We start from the raw sequence: 20,349 nt of genomic DNA on the forward strand, positions 1-20,349 counted from the left end.
GCTCCTCAAAAGGAAATAGAATTACCATATGACCCTGCAGTCCCACTCCTAGGTATGAACCCAAAAGAAATGAAAACACACATTCAGACAAAAACAGGTGCTAGAATGCCCACAGCATCATTCACGGTAGCCCAAAGGTGGAAACGACTCATGTGTCGTCAGATGAGTGGATGAGCGAGTGGCGTGTCCACACAACGAGGGAATCTTCTCCAGCCCCAGCCCTAAGGAGGGATGAGGCACCCATGCACGCTGCCATGCAGATGGGCCTTGAAAACGCTGCCCTCAGTGAAAGCCTGCCGGGATCTGAGAAGGGATGGCATTGAGTCTAGAGATGAGCTTACGAGGCGTTACCATTGTTAACCCATGTTAAGTCTTCTGAGCCGTCACCGTGGGATGTCTTTCTGTTTATTTAGATCTTTCTTTCAAAAACACTTTGTAGTTTTCAGAGTATAAGCTTTATGCTGCTTTTGTTACATTTATTCTTATTTATTTTTAATGTTATTCTAAATAGAGTTATTGGCTGGGCACGGTGGCTAACACATGTAATCCCAGCACTTTGGGAGGCCAGGGTGGGTGGATCACCTGAGGTCAGGAGTTGGAGACCAGTTGAGGTGGGAGGATATCACTTGAACCCGGGAGGCGGAAGAGGTTGCAGTAAGCTGACTTCACACCACTGCACTGCAGCCTGGGCAACAGAGCGAGACTTTGTCTCAGGGGGGAAAAAAAAAAATAGAGTTGTGAATTTTCTTCCCTTTTTTTTCTTTTTGTGTTTTTTTGTTTTTTTGTTTTGAGATGGAGTTTCGCTCTTGTTGCCCAAGCTGGAGTGCGGTGGCGCGATCTCGGCTCACCGCAGCCTCCGCCTCCCAGGTTCAAGCGATTCTCCTGCTTCAGCCTCCCGAGTAGCTGGGATTACAGGCGCACACCACCACGCCCGGCTAATTTTTTGTGTTTTTAGTAGAAACGGGGTTTCACCACGTTTATGGATAACATGGTCTTGAACTGATCGCAGGTGATCCGCCTGCCTGGGCCTCCCAGAGTGCTGGGATTGTGAATTTCATTTTCGGGTTGCTCCTGGAAATTGTGCGGAAATGCAGTTGGTTTTTCCTGCCCTGCACCCTGCTGAGCTCTCGTTAGTTGTAATAGCTTCTCAGTGGAGTCCGCAGGACTTTGTGCACACAGGATCCTGTCATCTGTGATTCGAACTAGTTTTATTTCTTCCCTTTCAACCTGGCTGCCTTTTGTCTTCTTCCCTAATTGTCCTGGCTGAGACCTCTAGTTCGGTGTTGGCTGGATGTGGTGAGCCGGGCGCCCTGGTCTTAGGGAGAGCGTGCGGTTTTTGGCCATCGAGCATGATGTTGGCCGTAGGCCGTGCGTGCCCTCTGTCAGACTCTGGGCCCTTCCTTCTGTGCCTCGGCTATTCCATATTTTTGTCCTGTAGAGGTGGGGAATTTCTGTTAACTGCATTTTCTGCATCTGTCGAGATGATCCTGTGTTTTCCTTAGTGCTTTATTCTAATGAGATGCAATGCATTGCTTTTTGTATTTTGAACCAACCTTGCACTGTGTCATACATCCTCTTGGTCATGGTGCCTAGTCCTTTTTAGATGTTGCTGCATTTGGTTTGCTGGTGTTTCGTCCAAAGGGTAGTCACATTTTGTGGAGCGTTTTTCTGTGCTGCTTTGTGGGTTTAGGGATGAGATGGCAGCTGGCACCCTTGGCTTTGAAGAGAGTGGGGGTGTCTCGTGAGCTCAGGATCACTTCTTCAGATCTTCCCTCCCACTGCCCCTCCAAGTATGACTGGCAGATCTGGGGACTAGGGGTGGTCCATGGAGTTTCTTTGATGAGGGTGGAGACAACAACCCGGCCGAGACCCCACTGTCTCTTTCCCCGGCGTCGGTAGTCCCGTGGCGTGCGGGGGCAGCAGCAGCCAGTGTGGGGCTCTGGGCCTGAGTTTCCAGCAGCTGGAGAGGCGTGAGCTTTGGCCAGTCTCTGAGCTCCCAGGGAGAAGTAACTAGGTGGTCTCCGAGGTTTCCTAACCCTCTGTCTGGGGCTCTCAGCTCGGATGTCACAGATAGAAGTCAGGGGATCTGTGAGGCTGGATAGGAGGAAATTACTAATTTTCACTAACCTTTCAGCAAAGCGTACCGTTTCCTTCCATTATGAACATCAGCAACAAACGTCTGTCATCAGAAGTCACAGGTGCTCCCATGTCCTGCTGCAGGGGTCCCATCACGGTAGTGACGCCATGCCAGTTGTGCCGAGCACCGCTGCCGGGTTACTGCGGCGTGACCTGCTGCTGTGTCACGCGAGTCACATATTACTACATCACAGATCCATTGCTTCAATAATTTGATAACCTGTATTGGATTATAATTGCTTTCTCCTATAGTCCTGTGTATTTTATGCATTTGGAACATCATTCCGAGGGTAGCCATCTTCACGCTGTAGCGGCACTGTTTGTCTCTAGATTAAACTAAGGACAGACGTCCTTTTCCAAGGGGGTGACTTTGCATATGCCCAAGGCTCGGAGTCACACCTTTAGGAAGGTGTGGCAGAGGAATCGAGGGTGAGGGTGGGCAAGCCCTGAGGAAAGAAGGGAGGGTGGGAAGACCCTTAGGGAGCTAGGAGGAGCTGAGGTTGGAGAGGGCAGGGAGGGATTCTGGGAGATCCAAGCCCATAGCTCGCTCGCAGGAAGCTTAGAACAGCAGCAGCAGCAGCAGCAGCAGCAGCGAGGGTCCTACCAGCACGGCGGCTCACTATGTAGCGCTCATCCGAGAGACGGGGTGGGTGTTGGCCTCACAGACTTGCTCTGTGCACACTGTGGGTGTTTGAAAACACGTACGGCTCCGTGTGCTGCCCGACAACCTCAGTCATTTAATTATGCGTTATATACATCTCTCCAGAGGAAAAATCATAGACTTTTTAATAACGGCATTTTAAAAAGTACAAGTCACAAAAGCAACGCTCGATTATAGTAAAGAACGGAGACGCTGAATATGTAGGTGGAGCAAGTGGCATCCCGTCCTGCCAGCAGACGCGGCCCTCGTCGCTGTGCCACGCCGGACGCTGAAGGACAGAGCATGGAGAGGGAGCCGCAGGGTCGGGGAGGCAAACATCTTTGTGACTTCTGATGCTCATTGGAAAATTGCCCCCAGAAGCGATGCCATTTGACAGCCCCACCCGTAGCGCTGCGTCTGTCCCCTCAGATCCCTGCCAGCGCTATGTATTTTTATTCTTTTTTCCCTTTGCCAGTGAGATAGGCTGTCGTGTTTTAATTTGCATTTCTTTGATTCTTTGCAGGGTTGAATGGCTTCGTTTGTTTTTGGCTCTTGGTTTGGTTTTCTTTGCTCTAGGCCGGCGGGGGCGGGGTGCGTGTTTGCGGATGTCCTTGGTGTTCTTGGCAGGATCATTGAGGGTCCCGGCAGGATGCAAATGCAGCCATGAAGTGTTTGTTTTTTGTTTATTATTTGAGACAGGGTCTGGCTCTATTGCCTAGGCTAGAGTACAGTGGCGCCATTGTGGCTGACTGTACCCTCAGCTTCCTGGGCTCAAGCGACCCTCCTTTCTCAGCCTCCCAAGTAGCTGAGACTAGAGGTGCACCACCGTGCCTGGCTAATTCTTGAAATTCTTTCTAGACACGGAGTCTCACTATGTTGCTCAGACTGGTCTCAAACTCCTGGCCTCGAGCAGTCCTCCTGCCTTGGCCTCCCAAAGCCGTGGGACTGCAGGGGTGAGCCACCGCACCTGGGCAGTCATGAAGTCCGCAGAAAAGTCATTCACTGAAGGGAATGAGTCCCCGCAGCAGAGGCTGTGAGGTTCTCTCAGCCTGGCCAGAGGAGGGCAGGTGGAAGGGACCACTCAGAACCAGCCCACGGGCAGGGCCGGCGTGGACGGCAGCTGCGTGGTGGCCCCGGGCCAGCTCGTGCTGTGGCGCTGCTCCGTCACAGCTCCTCTATGGAGGAAGGCCCTTGGGCTGGAGGCCTGAGTCTTGTTCCCTTTGCAGCGCCTCAGCTCCCAAGCTGTTTGTGATGGAAAGGAGGTTGTTTCTGGCCTGCAACTGTTTATTGTGTGCCTGAGCACGTCTGGATACCCCAGGTCCTGCAGTGAGCCAGCCAGCGCCGTGTCCTCATGCCCGCCGTTGAGCGGGCGCCACCGGCAGAATGTGCTGGCCATTTGTGTGCAGCTCGCTGTCCAGGCGCGTGTCGGGTGGGAGCGCCAGGGTGCAGGGCGCCGGTGTCCAGGGTTCAGGCAGGCGTCTTTGAGCCGGTGAGCCGTGAGCCAGTCCCGGTGAGCCCTGGACAAGTCTGGCTCCTGGGGGTGCATGGTCCGCCATGTGCAACACCCACCGCGCAGCCCTTGATTGTCGCAGATCGTGAGTCCGAGTGTGACCTTCTCTCTCCTCTGCAGCCAGGGCCAACTCATTCGTGGGAACAGCGCAGTACGTTTCTCCAGAGCTGCTCACGGAGAAGTCCGCCTGTAAGAGGTAACCACTTTCATCTAAGCCGTACTTCCCTTTTCCTTAACATAGAAATTAATATTTGAGAGAGTGAATTTGGTGGCCTTTAAGTAGCTAAGCATACTTGGAAATAAATTAGCATTTCGCATTTTAAAGCGTATTTTTCGTGGCGTACACACACGTGATACGTTAGTGTTGTATTCTAAGCTTCCTGGGTTTCCTGATGCTCTCTGGTTGCAGATTGAATCGTTTGGTTTTTTTTGTTTTTGTTTTTTGTTTTTTGAGACGGAGTCTCGCTCTGTCTCCAGGCTGGACTGCAGTGGCGCGATGTCGGCTCGCTGCAACCTCCGCCTCCCGGGTTCAAGCAGTTCTCCTGCCTCAGCCTCCCGAGTAGCTGGGACTACAGGCGCACGTCACCACGTCCAGCTAATTTTTATGTTTTTGGTAGAGATGGGGTTTCACGATGTTGGCCAGGATGGTCTCGATCTCTTGAGCTCGTGATCTGCCCGCCTCGGCCTTCCAAAGTGCTGGGGTTACAGACGTGAGCCACCGCGCCCAGCCTAATCGTTTCTTTGGGAAAAACTATTGAGTGAGGAAAGCGTGGCTGCCGTGTGCACACAGCCCAGGCTTCCTTGGGTGCTGCTCCCTGTCGGGGTGGAGGGCGGGGAGCCCGGCCTTAGGGTTGCTCGGCCACACACCAGCTGCAGTGGGACAGGGTCCCGCAGAGCGCAGGGAGGCCCTGGAGGGTGCGGGTGTGGGAGGGAGGAGGCGTCCAGCAGGCATGAGGGTCTTTGAGAGACACAGCTGGGCCTTGGTGGCAGCCTCCATAGTGAAAATGAAAAAAGTGCAGATGGTACAGGGGCTGCAGGGCCGGTGCGGGTCAGGGAAGGGGAGAGCGGAGAAGCCCAGCCAGGGGACCACCGGCGGTGTGGGGGAGGATGTCCAGGGAGCTGACGGCAAGGGTTGGTGAGAAGTCTGAGGTGCTGTCTAGGGTGGCTGGGAGGCAGGTGGCAGGCTGAGAGGCAGCATCAGAGTCTGGAGTTTCAAGTTTAGGGAGCAGTTTTGTGGAATGAGGGTGGGGCTGGGGTTCCTCCTGCCCCGGGCTAGTCAAGTGCTACTGAGGGCTGGGGTCAGCTTCGGCTGCTGGCGCTCTCGTGAGTCGACAGGACCACAGGAGTCCCACGCTGCCACTCTCCTGCTCCGCCAGGTTACAAGGGGCCACCTTCCTGGAGTGAAGTGAGGCACTCTGAGAGAATGAATGATTCTGGGGACGGCAGTTCCGGATTTCTGAGCTGGACAGCTTCAGGAAAAACTGTGGGAGGTGGGGCCATGGCACAAACGTGATGGGAGGGCGGAAAGGCTGAGCACTCACTCAGCGTCTCGGCCGTCTCCAGGCTTTTTCGGTTTTGTTCTTTTAACTTTTTTCAACCAGCAGATACTGAGTTCTCTTTTTATTATTATTCAATTATTTTTTAAATAGAGATGTGGTCTTGCTGTGTTGCCCGGTCTCGTCTTGAACTCCTAGGCTCAGGCGATCCTCCCATCTCGGCATCCCAAAGTGCTGGGATTACAGGCGTTGAGACATGGCGGCCGGCCAGATACTGAGTTCTTAGCATGGCCAGACACTGCTTTAGGTCAGAGCTTCCCAACTGGAGTGATTCTGCTCCCCAGGGGACACTTGGCCCTGTCTGGACAGTTTTAGTTGTCAAAGCTGGAGCAGGGGTACGGCTGGCATCCAGCAGGGGAGGCGAAGATGAGCTGCTCAGCATCCTGCGGCGCAGAGGACAGTCCCTCCCACAGGTGGAGGGCGCGATGTACCCGGCTTTCAAAGTGCGTGTCGTCGCCACCTAAGAGCTAGCGTTTCCTTGTTTGTAGATTTTACTTTCAGGGTGGAGGGCCACTTTAGCATTGGTGCAGAAAGATCTCCCAGCTCTACAAATATACGCATAGGATCCTGCCCTCTGCGAAAAAGGAGGAATGTGTGTTCACATTTTCTCGTTTGGGCGTTTCAGGTTCTCTGGAGGGATAGGCACTGAACGGGTGATGGTAGTTGTCTATGGGGTGCGGGAACAGGATTATGAGGAAGGCGTTTCTGCATCTCTTTTTATGCTTTTGAATTTTTTAATCATGTGATATTAAACATAGTTAAGAACTTTTATTATAAAGAATTGAAAGAGGCCGGGCGTGGTGGCTCACGTCTGTAATCCCATTACTTTGGGAGGTTGAGGCTGGCAGATTGCTTGAGGCCAGGAGTTCGAGACCAGCACGGCCAACGTGGCGAGACCCTGTCTCTACTAAAAGTAACAAAAAGTAGCTGGGCCTGGTGGCGAGCGCCTGTAGGCCCAGTTACTCAGGAGGCTGAGGCGGAGGCAGAGGTTGCAGTGAGCCGAGATTGCGCCACTGCATTCTAGCCTAGGTGAGAGAGTAAGACCCTGTCTCAAAAAAAAAAGAAAAAAGAAAAAAGAAATCATTTATGAAGAGTTCTTAGAAAATAAGTCTCCAAACCCACTTATAGTCACAGATAATAATTGGGCGTACAGGTATATGTCTTTCCAGTTATTTTTTCTGTGCGTTTTATAGCTGTTTGCGTGGCTTTTATGCCATTCGAGTCACGCTGGACAAGCGCTCTTGAGCCCTGCGTGATTATATAATGGGCACTTGCCCAGGTCATTTGAATGACCTGTGGGTGTGTCTTGATCAGTGTGTGGTTTTCTGTCGCATGAACAGATTGTGGTTCATGGGCCTGTTTCTGTACTGTTGTGCGTTGAAGGGGTTTCCATTGATTCACACACTGGCGTGTGTCTGATGCGCCACCCAACCTGCATGGGCAGGAGGAGGTCTCTTTGCCTGGGGTCGGGGTGGGGGTGTCCTGTTGTCCCTCTCGTGGGCGAGACGGGGTCTGCTGGGCTGAGTGGGGGGCCGCCCTGAATTCCTCGGTGTGGATTTCAGGAAGTGGCATGACTTGGTCTAACTGAACGTTTATTTGATACACCCTTGGTACATGTGTCTTCCAGAAGTGTAATACTGGCTTCCCCTTCTATTTTTGTATCATATTAAAAATATATATAAATTCTAAAGTAAGTGTTTATGATAAAACATTGGATAATTCACAGAGGTGAAAAGCTACCCCCAGAATCCCTTTCTGCGTGAATTCCACGCTCTGGAGAGGACCCCGTGAGGGTGCCAGGCACAGCTCTGCCCCCGGCACCCCTCTTCTCTCTGCGGCTTCCACACTGAAAGGCGGAGGCTGTGCTGCCTGTTTTGTTTTGTCGCTCCCCATTTTAACTAAACACTAAAGAAAGTCCAGTGTGAATGTTGCGGTCATTCATTTCGCCTGTGCTGCACTTTCCTGCCCCTGGCGAGACCTCCGCCAGCGCTGACCGGAGGGCGCTTCCTTCAGCTCTCTGGGTTGTCTTACTGGAACAGGGTCAGCCCCGTTCTCTCCCATCCTGCCCCCTGCCTGGTCTGTAGCCACGTGGTGCCAGGAGTGAGCTCTGCTCTGCTTCAGGATGACAGGTGTGTGTGGACGTTGGTAAGCCCTGTTGGAAGACGCGAAGCTTTGGGGACAGCTGAGCGACCGCCGGTGCCTGCCGCGTGCAGACCCTCTGGGCCCAGGCCGCGGGGAGGCTTCTCCAGAGGGCGGGTTCCCCACCCTCACACGCAACTGGTCTTAAAGAATAGAAGTGCATTAGAGGTGAAACTGGGGCTGTGGAGACAGAGTGGGAAATGGACTGGGCATGTCGCTTATATTTTACACATGTCTTTGTTTCTTTTCCTCTTACCTTAAAGTTCAGACCTTTGGGCTCTTGGATGCATAATATACCAGCTTGTGGCAGGACTCCCACCATTCCGAGCTGGGTAAGGAGACGGCGTTGCCTGGGCCTTGGAGCCTGTTGGGGTGCACCCCACCGGCCGGCAGTCCCTCCCAGCAGCGAGGTGGGTGGGGGAGGGCAGCACTGGGTGCCGTGCCGAGGTGGGGGGCTCTCGGCGTGCGGGGCCGGGGTGCGTTTGCCGTGCTGCGAGGCCGGGGCGCTCATCCCTGCGTGTGGAGGCTTCTGGGACCCTGCCTGGGATGACTTTTTGTTTGTTTGTTTGTTTTTTTAATTTTTACAGAAACGAGTATCTTATATTTCAGAAGATCATTAAATTGGAATATGACTTTCCAGAAAAATTCTTCCCTAAGGCAAGAGACCTCGTGGAGAAACTTTTGGTAAATATTGTGAATTTCCTTTTGGAAAGGTGATCCGGGACACCCTGAGTCCTCTGAACCTGCTTTCTGAGTGGCTTTCCTGGAGGCTCCTGTGTTCACAAAAAATGGTGTTCTTAGGGTTAACAGTGAGTGTAGATAATTACATGTCATCTCGCCAGGCACATTGGCTCACGCCTGTAACCCCAGCACTTTGGGAGGCTGAGGCAGGCGGATCACCTGAGGTCAGGAGTTTGAGACTAGCCTGGCCCATATGGTGAAACCCCGTCTCTAGTAAAAATACAAAAATTAGCCGGGCATGGTGGCGGGCGCCTGTGATCCCAGCTACTTGGGAGGCTGAGGCAGGAGAATGGCGTGAACCCGGGAGGCGGAGGTTGCAGTGAGTCGAGATCGTACCACTGCACTCCAGCCTGGGCGACAGAGCAAGACTCCGTCTCAAAAAAAAAAAAGACGAAAACAAAAACCCAAACCTTTTGAGTACTTATTTTCACTTCTCAGTATCTGCTGGAGAGTACCCTGTACTGTTCCCCGCCCCCCCGCCCCCTCCATCTACCACAGAGCAACTGGACCGGGAGGCAGGCCCTGGGATCCTGTGCTGCCTCTCAAGGCTCGGCCCCTTTCCTCGCACATGTGAAAAGGAATCTCAGTCTCAAAATACAATGAACAGCAGCAAGGATTCTTTTACAGTGTATAGTTAAAAATCCTAAAACAAGAAAAACTGAGTAATTAGCAAAGAGAGTGAATCATCACTGGGACCAGCACGCTCCTGCGGTTGTGGAGTGGGTGTTGCTGGGACCCTCGAAGGCCGCAGAGCTGTCTCCTCCAGGGACTGATCAAGCCCACACCCCAGCCCAGGGGAAAGAGGTGAGACAGGTTGGGAGAAGCCAGTGGCTGTGGAGCCTAGCGATCCTGGGGCCACCTGCAGGGGCAGGACTGACCCCGCTCCTAGAGTCGTGGTAAGGAGGGACGTCCAGGGCCAAAAGCACAGGAAGGTCAGGAAACAACTGTTTCTGGAATATAAACTGATACACCTTTCCCAGGCTAACCTCTCTTCTCTGTTTTACCTGGGCTGGTCTTTCAAATTTTCACGTAGCTGACTCTAAAGCTGAAATGTACAGATGTCACGAACTAGGGTCTACGGCCATCTGCGCTGTCATAACGCCAGTCGCTCCAGCACCAGTAACTTAAAATGCTGTGCAGTGTTGAGCAAATGCTAAATGGTACAGTAATTTCCGTTGTTTTTTTTTTTTAATTTTAGTTTCTTTTATTATTCCTGCTACAGTAATTTCCTGTCAAGAATCAGGCACTTGGAAATCGAAAGGGACTTATAATGAGATGAGATAAATTTTTTTTTTTTTTGGGAGATGGAGTTTTGCTCTTGTTGCACAGGCTGGAGTGCCATGGTGCGATCTCGGCTCACTGCAAACTCTGCCTCCCGGGTTCAAGCGATTCTCCTCCCTCAGCCTCCCGAGTAGCTGGGATTATAGGCGCGCACCACCACGCCCAGCTGACTTTAATATTTTTACTAGATACGGGTTGTCGCCATGTTGGCCAGGATGGTCTCGAACTCCGGACCTCGGGTGATCTGCCCGCCTCAGCCTCCCAAGGTGCTGGGATGACGGGCGTGAGCCACCGTGGCCGGCCGCCAGATTTGGGTTTCTTTGGTCGGAATCACGTTGTCACCCTGGCAGTGACTTGTCTTGATTGTTACTTAAGGTTTTAGACGCCACAAAGCGGTTAGGCTGTGAGGAAATGGAAGGGTACGGACCTCTTAAAGCACACCCGTTCTTCGAGTCCGTCACGTGGGAGAACCTGCACCAGCAGACGCCTCCGAAGCTCACCGCTTACCTCCCAGCCATGTCGGAAGACGACGAGGACTGCTATGGCAATGTAAGCTGCCGGGATGGCGGGCGAGGCGGGTGGCACTGGGTCCTCCGTGCACTGGGCTTCATGCCCGTGCGCCAGACCCACGTGTGATTTGTAGCCGAAAGGGGAGGGTGTCTGTGCCACTGCGGCAGGCCTGCTGGTGGTTGTAGTCTTTGCTGCCGCGAGGCAGTGGCGGGTGATGTGCTGGGTGGGTCGTTTTTTCCTCATTTCCGTGGCCGTGGACAGGCTAGTGAGTTTCCACCCAGAGGGTGCTGCTAGAACCGGACACCGAGCACCCCCGGCACTGGCCCCGGGGTCCTACGTACGGGGCCTCCTGCCCAGGCCTGTCGCATCTGCGCTTGGCTTGGTGCTTGTACAACTGTGCGTCCAAGATGCTCCAGAACACTGCCTGTCTTTCCACAGAAATCCCCGAGTGTTGTGTGCTTGAACTTTTGGGACGTGGCGTTGGTGGGGACGCTGGTACCGTCTGCTTCAGTGCTGAGTAGGCTCTGAGGCTGCTGGTCTCCCAACTTGACCACAGCCATGGGGTCTTCAGCACGCTTTGCTCTTTAAGCTTCTCGTAGAGAACGTGGACCATGTGCCCAAGGGACCGAGGGTGTTGTGAGAGGCAGGCATGTCGCTCACTTCAGCCTTGTTTCCTCTGAGTTCCTCTTGCCACCTCCACCGTGACGCCCTCATACTTAAGTGCTGTTATCATGAGATCCGTTTTTCTGGTTTGACTTCTGTCACCATGGCTTATTCTAACTGGCACCGTATACGGAGTTCCACTTTCCGTGACTGAGGAAGTCCAGATTTTATTTATTTGTTTTGAGACAGGGTCTTGGTCTGTCGCTCAGGCTGGGGTGTAGTGGCGCGATCTCGGCTCACTGCAACCTCTGCCGCTGTGGGTTCAAGCGATTCTCCTGTCTCACCCTCCCGAGTAGCGGGAACTGCCGGTGTGCGCCACCATGCCCGGCTCATTTTTGTATTTTTAGTAGAGACAGGGTTTCGCCATGTTGTCCAGGCTGGTGTGGATCTCCTGACCTCAAGTGATCTACCCGCCTCGGCCTCCCAAACTGCTGGGGTTTTAGGCATGAGTTACTGCGCCCAGCTGGGAATTCTAGATTTTATCTAAAAGTCATCCACAGCTAAATTTCTGCTAGTGTCAAAGTTTCCCAACGCCCCTACCTGCTGTGTAATGCCCCTCATCCTCCCGACATCCTTTGAGCCCAAACTCTAAGGGAGCCAGGCTTGGGGAGCAGAGTCTGTGCTGCCTGATGTGGCCACCTGCCCCTTTCATGTATGCAGTGGCCTGGGAGCCCCGAGGCCCTTGCCCTCACCCTCTGTGCTACCCAGCTGCTCCTGCATGGTCTTTCATTACGGCTGGCAGGTGCCACGGGGCTGCAGTGCTCTCCCTGCTGGGCCTGCTGTTGCTGCAGACGTTTTGCTCGGGACTGGCTGGTGGCCGTTCTCCCGTGGGCTCTGTGCTCCGTTCCTCCCAGGGAGGTAGCTGGGCTCTGAAGGAGCAGCACAGGCTTCAGCTGTCTCCAGTGTCAGTGCCTGGGGAGCTTCTCTGAGTGTGGGGGTATGTGTGCTTGCACTCACGACATACCTGTGCAGGCCCCTGTGCCTGGGCCTACTGAGAGCTGGGGCTGCTTGATACGGGGCTTCTGTTGCCGTCCGTGAAGCCGGGCTCCATGTGTTGGCAGCTGACTGTTAGATGGCCCATCCTTGGCTCTGAACAGCTGTGTGGTTTGAAAGCCTTGGAGTGGGTCCAGGCAGGGAGCTCCCAGGCCAGACCTCACACAGGGACAGTGAGTGAGTCTTGGCAAACGGTGTCAAGCATGGAAGGAGACTTCAGGGCTGTACCTCCTCCCTCCCTGCAGGGCCGCACCCCCTCCTTCATGGGGGATGGGCACTGGGCGTCCCCTTCAGCCAGGGGCGTTGGCCGTGGTACCTGCCCTTAGGTCGAGGCGGGAGGAGAGAGGGTGCTTCGTTGGCTCCTGCTCTCCTGAGGTCCTGCAAGTGCCGGGACGGTGTGACCACTGGACAGTGTTGGAGACAAGCAGGCTGGGCAGGCCTACGCCCCGTGGAGGGGTCGGCGTGGAGGGGCCGGCAGCGTCGGGCTTTTCCACCATGCCCGTCGGCGAGCATCTTGCTCCAGCCCAGCTGGGTGCGAGGCTTTAGGGCTGTGAGGCGGGGCTGTGGTGCAGCTTTAGGAGTGTGAGCACATGGGGGATGCTGTGTGTGTGGAGGGTTGTGTGGGGCTGCAGACAAGCTGAGCTCTGTGGGGCAGCAGCCAGGGCCTGCGTCTGGAGGCACGGAGGACGTGGAACGGCATGCTGCACTCTTATCCCAGCCATTGCTGATGGTGCCATTGCTGGTGGCACCTTTTCTTTCCCCTTGTCCTTGGCCTCAGCAGAGCTCAGATGTGGGGCCTGCAGCCGGGGAGGTGGCTGCCCCTGCCCAGGGACTCTCTAGCCTTGGCAGCGCCAGGAGCATGTTAGTGCACAGGCTGTGTCCGCTTGGCACGTTTATGAGTGAGTGTCTGTTGTCGACACTAATTTGTCGTTTTCCTAGAGTAACAGGCATCGTTGTCTACAGTAAGTTCAGTTTATCTTTGCTGACATTATAAGGAATGTCTTTTAAACAATTGAATGTGTTTAGTCAAATCAAAATATTTAGCATCTACTACAGACTCAGACTCCTAAGACACCTGGGGCCCAACGAGGTCTTGCACGGAGGCCCTGCCTGCCAGCCTGTGCGATGGATCTGCCGCCAAGCCTCCTCGGGCCCCTTCTCTTCCCAGCAGGCATCGCAGCCCCCATCTCCGGGGGGCAGCACTGGCATTCATGGGGCCCACAGGGTAAGGGCCCAGGTCCCCTCTTTCTGGAGAGGAAATCTGAGGCTTTGCCCCTCTCTGGCCCTGATTCCCATGGGAAGAGGAGCCCGATCAGGCAGGATCCAGTGAGGCCTCGGTTCTGTGGCCAGGTGTCCCACGGAGGAGAATCAGGGCTGCCCACCCTGTCGCCTTGCGCCTTGCTGTGTGTGAGCTCCCAAGGCCTGACAGCGGCAGTGCCGGGAGGGGCTGGGGTTTTAGGACTGTAGAGGCGAGGCGAGTGAAGGTGCGGTTCTGACTTTTCCTTCTTGTCTGCAGTATGACAATCTCCTGAGCCAGTTTGGCTGCATGCAGGTGTCCTCGTCCTCCTCCTCACACTCCCTGTCAGCCTCGGACGCGGGCCTGCCCCAGAGGTCAGGCAGCAACATAGAGCAGTACATTCACGATCTGGACTCGAACTCCTTTGAACTGGACTTACAGTTTTCCGAAGACGAGAAGAGGTTGTTGTTGGAGAAGCAGGCTGGCGGAAACCCTTGGTAAGAACTCACGGACATAAGCAATGCTCCTTGCAGAATTGCAGCGTGAACACGTGGGGGCTTATGGTGGGTGCCTTTGCCTTGTCACTGCCTCCCACAGCAGCCTTGGACGCTTGGCCAAGGAGCACATCGTAAGTGCACAGTTGGAAACGGGTGCTTAGGAGGCAGCCGGTCCAGGGGCTGAGTGGGTTGTGACCACTGGGTGCTCCCCTCCTCTCCTGGGCAGTTGGACCTGCTGGTTGTGGCCATGGAGTCACTGTGGTGTGGACAGACACAGCCTGGACCTGGCCACTTGGGAGTTTATGAGGTTCGCTGTTGTAGCCCCTCTTTTCCACATAGCTTTCCCCACTTGTCCACTTATGTCTTCTAAGGTGAGTGCCAGGGGCAGTGTGTGATCGAGGGCGTGCGTGTTTTCAGGGCTGGGGATCTGTCCCGGGGGTGCCAGGAATCTGCCTTTCCCAATGCTTTTGCCTGCCTGAGAGTGTTTTGATGCTTCAAAAACAAACTTGTGAATTTCTGTTTTATTCCTATTGAGGCAGATGTCTCCTGTGTTCATGACCATTTGGGTTTCTTTTTTGAGATACTTTGTGTCCTTTGACTATTTTTTCTTGTATGTTTTGCATCTTTTTTTTTTGAGACAGAGTGTTGCTCTGTCATCCAGGCTGGAGTGCAGTGGCACGATCTCAGCTCACTGCAACCTCTGCCTCCTGGGTTCAAGCAATTCTCCTGCCTCAACCTCCCAAGTAGCTGGAATTACAGGCACCTGCCACCACACCTGGTTAATTTTTGTATTTTTTCATAGAGACAGGCTTTCCCTGTGTTGGCCAGGCTGGTGCATCTTTTTAACACGGATTTTTAAAAGCCATGTGTATGGAGACTATTCCTTGTTGTATGTTTTGCAAACATTCTTCAGTTTCTCTCCTGTCTTGATACTGTGTTTTTGTATGGAAGCTGCAAATTCTTACCAAGTCCATCCTGTCCCTATTTATATTTTATGTTTTCCATTTTAATCTGGTAAGAAGGGCTTCCCCCCTAATATTTTTACCTGCTTGTCCCTTTTCTGTGGGCAGAGCGGAGCCCAAGGGGGTGGGGAGAGGGCCTTGCAGGAAGGCATGCTGGAGTGGAAGCACAAGGCGAGGGGGAGTTGAGGGCCCGGCTAGGCAGGGACAGGACACATGTGACTTGAGAGACTTGTGCGGAGGAATGAGAGGAAGGAGCTGAGCTCTGGGCCGCCCCGGCAAGTGGGGAGGACCACGGCTCTGTGCGGTTCGCCACACCTGTCTCTAGAAAACCTGTGCAGAGACGCTGGCAGGCAGCAACAGTCTACAGCTAGGGGCTCTGAATCACACCTAGTGTGATTGCTAGGGATGTTAATGTGTACTGAGCAGGAGAGGAGGGCTCTTGATGGGAGCAGTCTGAGCCGTGCTGTGCTGCGCAGCTCCAAGCAGCAAGGAGGCGTGTGCCTGGCTATGCAAGGAGCTTCCCGGGCTCGTGTGTGCTGGGGTCCCCACGAAGGGCTGCTGTGGCCACTCCAAGTACTTGGCCAGGAGCGCTCTCTCTGCAGAGCCCAGCTGAGAGGTGCTGTCTGCAGGTGTGTGTGTGTTTCAGCTCCTTTGGTGACTCCCAGAAGAGGTCCCTCTGCCTGGGGCTGTTCTTAGAGGGCCTTGGGGTCCGTCTGGGTACCTTAGCCTGGTGATGGCGGCAAGTCAGGATACACATTCTCCTGCCTGCTTCCTTTGTCTTCAGGGTTCTCTTTCCCCTTCCCCCTTCCTTCAGATTTTAGATCCTTTTGGGAAGCTGATGACTCCTGAGATCTTACGGGATCTGTCTGGCTGCTGGGAGGTCCGTCCAGCACCTGCTCTTTACAGTAGTGGTTCGCATTCTCAGTGTGTGGCCACCAAATCCCCGAGGTCAGGGCAGTTTTTTTTGTAATACTAAGATGTTATTTGCCTTTTTGCTGTCATTCTCTGTGCGTGTATGGTGGAATTTTTCAGTGACCACATGCTGTAGAATGGAATCTGTGTGCTTTTGTTCTTTTCTAAGGTCATAGGTTTTTGGTATCAATATATATATATTTTTTTTTTTTTAAATGAGAGAGAGTCTTGCTCTGTCTCCCAGGCTGGAGTGCAGTGGCGTGATTTCTGCTCACACAACCTCCACCTCCTGGGTTAAAGTGATTCTCCTGTCTCAGCCTCCTGAGTAGCTGGGATTACAGGCACATGCCACCACGTCCAGCTAATTTTTGTATTTTTAGTAGAGAAGGGTTTCACCATGTTGGCCAGGCTGGTTTTGAACTCCTGACCTCAAGTGATCTGCCCACCTCGGCTTCTCAAAGTGCTGGGATTTCAGGCGTGAGCCACCATGCCAGCCAATATATGCATTTTTTGAGATTAATAAATTTTCAATATTTCTACTGAGCTCTTACTATCTCTTCATTTATACCTGCTATAGCCTCTGTAATTTTATCGTCCGCTGAGTCATTATTTTGAAATCCTGAGGTTTTCCTTGTGCCTACATGAGAATACGGTAAGTAAGTTCAGGATCACACCTGTAACCCCAGCACTTTGGAGGCCAAGGTGGGTGGATCACTTGAGCCAGGAATTCGAGAGCAGCCTGGGCAACATACTGAAACCCTGTCTCTACAAAAAATACAAAAATCAACCAGGCATGGTGCTGCACACCTGTAGTCCTAGCTGCTTGGGGAGGTTGAGGTAGGAGGATTACCTGAGCCTTGGAAGTCGAAGCTGCAATGAACACCCCCCAGCCTGGGTGACAGAGTGAGACCCTGTCTCAAAATTGGAAAAAAAAAAAAAAAAAAGGTAAAAGGAATTTTTTAATTTACATGGAATAGTTTACACTTAAAAGGAACATTTTAAAAATATATGTGATGAGCTCTTTAAAATCCAATGTTCTTTGTTACAGCTTTTTAGACAATAAATTAAAGAGTCACTGAAGCTCTTAGAAGCTGCATTGTAGAGGCTGGAGAGGCCACACGGTAGCTGAGAGACAAAGCCTCAGGCTTGGTCATCCTGTACTGCCACAGTCCACAGTGCAGTCGAAACTTGCTGGATGCAAGATACGACTGCAGGCACGAAGAGGGAGTTGACATGTCTGCTGCTGAGTTGTGCTTTTGCCTCACAGTGGATGAGTCTACAGACAGCCTGGACCTGCCGCTTGGCCTGTGTCCCCCGGCTTCTCATCACAGATGATGTTCTTTTTTTTTTTTTTGAGACGGAGTTTCCCTCTGTCGCCCAGGCTGGAGTGCAGTGGAGTGATCTCTGCTCGCTGCAACCTCCACCTCCTGGGCTCAAGCAGTTCTCTGGCCTCAGCCTCCCAAGTAGCTGGGATTACAGGTGTGTGCCACCGTGCCTGGCTCATTTTTATATTTTTAGTGAAGACAGGGTTTCACTATGACTTGAGGCCATGGCACCAAGCAGTGCCAGGGCAATAATCATCTCTTCACAGCACTCACCCACAGGAAGAGAGAAGGAAACCAGTCTCACTTCTGAGTGTTTGTTAAAAATGATGAATGTTATGAATACTTTGTGGGATGAAGTGGGAAGTATACAGAAAGGCAGTCAATTCTGCAAACACGAGTGTGCAGCCGTCTCAGGGAGACACGCTTGTGACTGTTGGCTTGCTGTCCTTGTGGAGCGTCTGGCTGACGGGCAAACTGCCGTTATGCAGACTTAGCTATTTGGCCAATATTTTTCTTGAAAATGATTGGAATGAGCCTGTTACTTTAGGGAAAACAACTGCCCATATTTATGTCAATGATAAAATTGAAACCTTCAAGTGAAAATTGGAATTTTGGAAAACTTTATTCATTACTGTGAGCTTGATACCTTCCCAATAAAAGACTTTTTTTAAGCTTTTTGTTTGTTTGTTTATATTATTTTTAAAAAAGAAAAAGACAAGGTCTCACTATATTACCCAGGCTGGTCTCGAACTGCTGGGCTGAAGCATTCCTCTCGCTTTGACTTCCCAAAGTGGTGGGATTACAGGCGTGAGCTACTGCACCAGGCCAAAAGTCTTTTTTTTTTTTTTTTTTCTGTTTTTGAAACGGAGTCTCATTCTGTTGCCCAGGCTGGAGTGCAGTGGCACAATCTTGGCTCACTGCAACCTCCACCTCCCAGGTTCAAGCATTTCTCTTGCCTCAGCCTCTCGAGGAGCTGGGATTACAGGCGTGCACCACCACACCCGGCTGATTTTTGTATTTTTAGTAGAGATGGGGTTTCACCATATTGGTCAGGCTGGTCTCGAACTGCTGACCTCAAGTGATTTACCTGCCTCGGCCTCCCAAAGTGCTGGGATTAGAGGCCAAAAGTCATTTGATACATAGTGATATCCATGAATTGATCTGTTGAAACCGTAGAATGAAATTTGTCAATGTTTGGAAGCTTTACATAATTCAGCCCCAATGTATGACCTATAAAATCACACGAGGGTAGAAGAACTACTAGTGCAGGGTAGATTGATGGTTTTCGTGTCACGGTGTATGGAAATGTATTGTTATGAATGAGATTTCACAGCAACTGAGCTTTAAGCAGCCACCACTTTCTGAACTGCAGTGCAGTGTCCAAGAAGAATATCCACAAACATCTACACTTATTCTTAGCCAAAAGGCCAGGAAGTGACACCAATCTCTAAAAAGGCTGAGTATACTCCTCCCTTTTCTAGCTGTTTATCTGAGTGAGGCTGGGTGTTTGACGTGTTCTTCGCCTGAACACAGATCTCAGCAGAGTATGGGCGCGGGTGGATGTGGGGACCCAGCACTCTCCTTATCAAACAGTAGAGGCCTGCGCAGCGCACAGAGTGGCACACTCTCTTCATTCATTATTTTGTTTTGCAAAGTAGTTATTTTAAAAATAAAAGTAATGTATGTTAATAGTAATGGGTTTATTGTTTTTTAATGAATTAAATATTTGAAAGTATCTCAGTTTTAATTTCCTCTGTAGTACGTATCAGTTGATCTGAAAGCTCGTTGGGGTCTTCCACAGAGGTAAAGAGTGTGAGGGGCCATGGGACTAGAAGGTTGGAGAGGAAACCTGGGGCCCATCCACCATTGCCACTGGCTCCCTCCCATACTGGCAGTGAAGCTGAGCCTGTAGAGCCCTCCCAAGGTGTTGGAAAAGCCTCCAGTGGGGCTCTGGCTCCTTGCTGGGGCTCTCCTGGGCGTGGCAGGTGCTTTGCCAGTGGCTTTGGGCTTGGATCCTTGACAATGCTCTTTTTGGGGTCTGGGTGAGGGAGGGTGGAGGAGGTGGTGAGAACCTGCGCTTTGGCATCAGGAAAGGGGGTTTTCTGTGGTCACCCCTTGTGGATTGCCCTGCATCCTCCTCTGTGCAGAAGTGGGGAGAGGTATCGCCTGTTTTGAGGGAGCCAAGATGGCAGTATATGAGAGTGAGGCGCCTCCAGAAAGTCCCGTGTGCATGGCGAGTAGTTAGGCGTGTCTCCAGGTCTTCAGCTCTTGCCCAGCCTCCCAGGGAGGAAAGGGCTCTCAGGGCGGGGGATTTTCTGCAGGAGATAGTAAAAAATCAAAGTAGAAAATCAAGGTGATTCCAGCCTGGCCAACATGGTGAAACCCCGTCTCTACTAAAAATACCAAAAATTAGCTGGGCCTAGTGGTGGGTACCTGTAATCCCAACTACTCAAGAGGCTGAGACAGGAGAATCGCTTGAACCTAGGAGGCAGAGGTTGCAGTGGGCCAAGATTGTGCCATTGCCCTCCAGACTGGGCAACAGAGTGAGACTCCGTCTCAAAAAGAAAAAAATCAAGGTGATTGCTGGAAGTCCTGCCAGCAAGGAGCTGTTTCCTGTTGTGAGCTGGCAGGTTAATCCGCTGAACACATGCTCTGCTCTAGATGCCGCCAGTGGAGCTTTGCCCGCGGTCTCTGTCCATGCGCCCTGGGCCACCGGGGAGGGGACATTGTCCATTTCATTGTCTCTCGCAGGTGCTGCTGGTGCGGGGGTGGGTGGCGCCTGTCCGTGGGGCCCTTGCCTGCCTCCCCGAGGTGCTGGCGTGTTCTGTCGCTGAGCCACTCTGGGGCTTCAGTGTCCCTGGCATGGGTGACACTGCTGGGAGTGCCTCTGGGCTCCTTGCCTGTGGCTTTTTTTCCTCAGGATGGATTTCTGAAAGCGAGGCCACTTCTCAGCACTGTTTCCAAATCGCTTCCTCAGTGAGTCCTCCCCAGGCTGCCGAGGGTGGGAGCACCACTTCTGCACGTCCATGTCTGGGGCACGCCCAGATGGTCAGGGCGGAGCGGCCCAGCTCAATTTCTTCATTTAGGGCCATTGAGAGTTTCTTGTGTCACTGAATTCCTCTTCTGGGAATTTTTAGTTTGTGTCATTTTGCTGAGTTTTCTTTTGAGTTCCAAGCCTCTCGTGGCACTGTGAATTTGCTGTGGGGTGCAGTTGACGGCCCATGGCGGCTGTATCTGGAAGTCCTTT

General features: G+C 52.6%; 1 protein-coding gene across 2 annotated transcripts in view; it reads left to right on the top strand.

Annotated features, from left to right (window-relative positions):
• PDPK1 (3-phosphoinositide dependent protein kinase 1) overlaps window positions 1-20,349 on the top strand; it is a 70,462-nt gene that overhangs the window by 39,809 nt on the left and 10,304 nt on the right. For both annotated transcript variants that reach the window (XM_024233669.3, XM_054534608.2), the window contains 5 exons: window positions 4,407-4,482; window positions 8,245-8,313; window positions 8,569-8,665; window positions 10,379-10,552; window positions 13,686-13,903. In XM_024233669.3, the coding sequence (XP_024089437.2) occupies window positions 4,407-4,482; window positions 8,245-8,313; window positions 8,569-8,665; window positions 10,379-10,552; window positions 13,686-13,903 (634 nt within the window). The remainder of the gene's footprint in view (window positions 1-4,406; window positions 4,483-8,244; window positions 8,314-8,568; window positions 8,666-10,378; window positions 10,553-13,685; window positions 13,904-20,349) is intronic.

This window comes from Pongo abelii, chromosome 18, assembly GCF_028885655.2.
Source record: "Pongo abelii isolate AG06213 chromosome 18, NHGRI_mPonAbe1-v2.0_pri, whole genome shotgun sequence".
Lineage (NCBI taxonomy): Eukaryota > Metazoa > Chordata > Mammalia > Primates > Hominidae > Pongo > Pongo abelii.